At 45.8% G+C, this 3,953-nt stretch overlaps 1 protein-coding gene across 1 annotated transcript in view; it reads left to right on the top strand.

Annotated features, from left to right (window-relative positions):
* Positions 1-3,953, top strand: part of LOC103604242 (kinesin-like protein KIF16B) — a 147,596-nt gene that overhangs the window by 139,938 nt on the left and 3,705 nt on the right. Inside the window, exon 13 of the mRNA XM_008588809.1 lies at positions 3,674-3,793. Within this exon, the coding sequence (XP_008587031.1) occupies positions 3,674-3,793 (120 nt within the window). The remainder of the gene's footprint in view (positions 1-3,673; positions 3,794-3,953) is intronic.

Genomic DNA, 3,953 nt, shown 5'->3' with positions numbered 1-3,953 from the left:
CAGAGCTAGAGACCTTCCAGGGGGACATTTTTTAATGAATGGAGCTGTGTGATTAAATTCTCCATGTAATATATATATATATATTTTTTTTTGTCTTTTTCTGTGTCCGGCAACGTATCGCAACCCTCAGTGTCGCCCCCGTACCGGACCAGGACCGGCAACGGGATCGCAACCCTCGGTGTTGCCCCCGCGCCTCGCTCAGCCAGTGAGCGGGAACCGGTCTGCATGTGGGATCTGAACCCTCGGCGGGAGCGCCGCCACGCTTCCCAAGCGGTGCACTAGCGCAGTGCGCCACTGGGCCGGCCCCGTAATATATATTTTTTTAAAAAAATGTGTATTTCCCACTTCTGCTTGAATTCCAAGGGCAGAAGGAAAACCATGAAATCTACCAGTCTCCGAGAAGTAGGAGGAGGAGTGGTTGGTTTCTGTAGACTGCTCCTTTCAGCCAAGATTTGCACAGGCCTGGCTATAGTAAATCAAGGTTACTGAAGTCTCCAACCTCAAAGGCTGAGGCTCTGAGCCGTGGAATGGGAGCCTGGCTGATAAGAGTAGTAATTGAAGACTAATGATATGCTTCATTTCCTTTTCTTGAATCTAAGTTATACATTGGTCATTTTTTCTGTGTGTCTATGTAATGGTTGTTATATCAAATTGCTTTCTTTCAAGTGGTGATTTATGGGTTTTTTTGGTTTTTTTTTTTTTTTAACTCATCTTTTTTTTGCCACATCATTCCATGGCCCTCCTGCATGACTGCAGGTCTGTGGGTGTGCATGAGACTTAAATGTCTGCAGAGTGAAGGCCTAAAGGACTTCTCTCTCTCCACCACCCTGCCCCAGAAATTCTTAAAAGCTCCCTTTTCTGCAAGGTTTGAGTTTTGCTTTAATGGTCTTATACAAGCTTGAGAAGTTATGAATCGTTTTTCTAGAGAATGACAGACTTTGTAGGTTGTTTTAATATTTAAATGATACAAAGTACATTTAATCATTTCAGGAATGTAAGGAATAGGGATTATGTTTCTGGCAGTGCTGGGTTTTGGAGTTACAGAGATGCATTTTGGTCACTACTGTCTGATTGCAGGGGTCAGGGAGGGGAAGAGATTCACCAGGAGGGTCCCTAAACAGGAGCCCCAGGTTATAGCTTGAAACTTGCTCACCTATCTCTCCCATCACACCTACAACCACAGAGCACAGTGTTGGGCTCTTGGATGTGACTCAGTCTGAGCCCAACCTCAAAACTGAAATTTTCACCTCCCAGTCATCTGAAGTATGTCTGCTTCCCACTTCAGACTTCCCTAGAAGCCAGATTTTATTTTTTATTTTTTATTTTTATTTTTATTTTTTTTTCCTTTTTGTCTTTTTTCGTGACCGGTAACGGGATCGCAATCCTCGGTGTCGCGCCCGCACCGCGCTCAACCAGTGAGCAGACCGGTCTCTATATGGGATCCGAACCCTCGGCGGGAGCGCTGCCCTCTACCGAGTGCGCCACCGGGCTGGCCCAAGATTTTAGAGACCTTTTGTCCTGGGCCAGATGTCTTAATATCAGGCATGCCAGTCTCTTCCCTGAGGGGTGGCCTCTGACCCTCGTTCTTCTGAACTCTGTCTACTCTCTCATTCATTCATCTTATACCTCTAATTGAGTAGCTACCTTGTCTCACACATGACATTAGGCACTGGCTACATTCTAGTCAGGAGACAGGTAATAAACGTGTATCTGTGTAATATTTGCAATAGCAATAACTGCCAAGGAGAGAAACAAATCAGCAGGAGGAGAGTTGGTGATTGCTATTTTGTATGGGCTGATGGGGAGGGTGGCTTTTGAGCAGAGATCTGAGGGAGGTAAGGGGCTAAGTTATGTATATATGTAGGGTGAAACTTCTCAACTGGGCCGATTTTGTCCCCCAGAGGGCATTTGGCAATGTGTGGGGACATTTTTGATTGTCACAGCCCTGTGGGAGGGGTAGTGTGCTAGTAGTCTCTAATGGGTAGAGGCAGGGATGCTGCCAAACATCCTGCAGTGCATAAGAATGAAAAATTATCTGGTCCAAAATGTCAAGTAGTGTGGAGGTCGAGAAGCTCAGGGGACAGGAGGAATAGTGGGGACAGGAGAAACAGCAGTCACAGAAGCAGAAGGAACTGTAGCGAGTAAGGCCCTGAGATTGGGGCAGGCTGGCAAGTGTGAGGGGCAGCAGGAGCAGGATCCCTAGAGAGCAGTGAGCAGAGGGGCAATGGCAGGGGATGAGAGCGGGAGGTTGGCAGGGGATGAGACCATGTAGAATTTTGTAGAACATTACAGAGACTTTGGTTTCCATCTCAGTGAGATGGGAGGCCATTTAAAGGATCTGAGCAGAGGAGACCCCTGCCCCTACATCCCTCTGGCTGCTGAGTTGAGCATATGTTAGAGGAGGCGTAAGTGGTGGCCTGGATCATTGCAGTAATCCAGGTGAAGGTGGTGATGGTTTGGGCTAGGGAGGAGTGGTGCAGGTGGTTTGATGTTACCAGATTTGAGGAATATTTTGAAGGTAGAGTCAACATTAAATATGTGGAGTTTGGAAAATGAAAGGAGTGAAGTATAGCCATTTTTTTAAAAAAAATCTGAACAACTGTAAGGACGGTTGGCATTTACTGAGATGGGGTAGTCTGCGGGTTTGGGAGGCAGGGGGATAAAGGCCAGTTTTATTAATGTGTTAAGTTGGAGCTGCCTGTTTGGCATCCCCACAGGTATACACATGAGCATGGAATTTAAGGGGCAGGTCTGCCCTGGAGATTTAAATTGGAGAGTTGTCAGCATATAGATGTCAGGTAAAGTCAAGAGACAGGATGAGATCATCAAGGGAATGAGTGTAGACAGAGAAAAGTCCCAAGGTTGAGAGCCTCCATGGAGTGCATTCAAGAGGGAATGAGAGGGAGGAATTGGAGAACTGTAAGTAGAGGGAACTTTTTGTAGGTAACTTTCTCTAAAGGGCCAGAGAAATTGGAGGGAGATGCAAGGCCAAGGGATGTGGTGGTGGTGGTGGGAGAACTATAGCAGATTTGTCTATAGGTGGGAATGAGCCAGTAGATAGGAGAAGTTGGTGATGCAGGGGACTGAGGGTCAGGTACCTCTGGTGCAGGGGTAGCTCATGCACAGGGAAGGGTTCCACTCAGGAACACGCACAGTTCCACAATGGTAACTGGACAGAAAAGCCAACAATNTGGAGAAGTTGGTGATGCAGGGGACTGAGGGTCAGGTACCTCTGGTGCAGGGGTAGCTCATGCACAGGGAAAGGTTCCACTCAGGAACACGCACAGTTCCACAATGGTAACTGGACAGAAAAGCCAACAATTAAGGAGACACTGGATATTAAATGAAATGAAGGTTCTGAAGTGGGAGAAACATTACTTTGCAGCTGAGTGGTCCTAGAACTTCATAAGGAAGATGGTTTAAGATTGGCCTTGAAGAGGTTATATATCAGGCAGTATGTTTAATTCATTTTATGTTGAGCTTTTTATATGTTCCAAGGTCACTTTGCCTACCATCTGTGAGGATCTCAACAAGAAGTTTAAGGTCCATTTTTCTTGCAGTTTTTTAGATGAGAGATAAAATATTGCTCATTTTTAACAATCTAAAGAATGCCTATTATGAAGTTTTCTTTCCCCAGAGTAACCTTTTCCTTTTCTTTTCCTCCTGATTTCAGGAACAAACTCTAGCCCTTCGGAAGGAAGGGATTGGAGTCGTTCTGGATTCCGAATTGCCTCATTTGATTGGCATTGATGATGACCTTCTGAGTACTGGAATCATCTTATATCACTTGAAGGTAGAAACTGCTTGTTCTAATTTTGTTTCCGCTTTTCCCGTTAGACACTGGCAAGGTTTATTATAATACTCTAAGGTCACAAGCACAGCTATTAAAAATTTAAAAATAGGGCCGGCCCGGTGGCGCACTGGATAGTGCGCCGCTTGGGAAGCACGGCGGC

Source organism: Galeopterus variegatus, unplaced genomic scaffold (assembly GCF_000696425.1).
Source record: "Galeopterus variegatus unplaced genomic scaffold, G_variegatus-3.0.2 Scaffold5046, whole genome shotgun sequence".
NCBI classification, from domain to species: domain Eukaryota; kingdom Metazoa; phylum Chordata; class Mammalia; order Dermoptera; family Cynocephalidae; genus Galeopterus; species Galeopterus variegatus.
The sequence above is the reverse complement of the archived record's forward strand: the minus strand, read 5'-3'. Positions and strand labels throughout refer to the sequence as shown.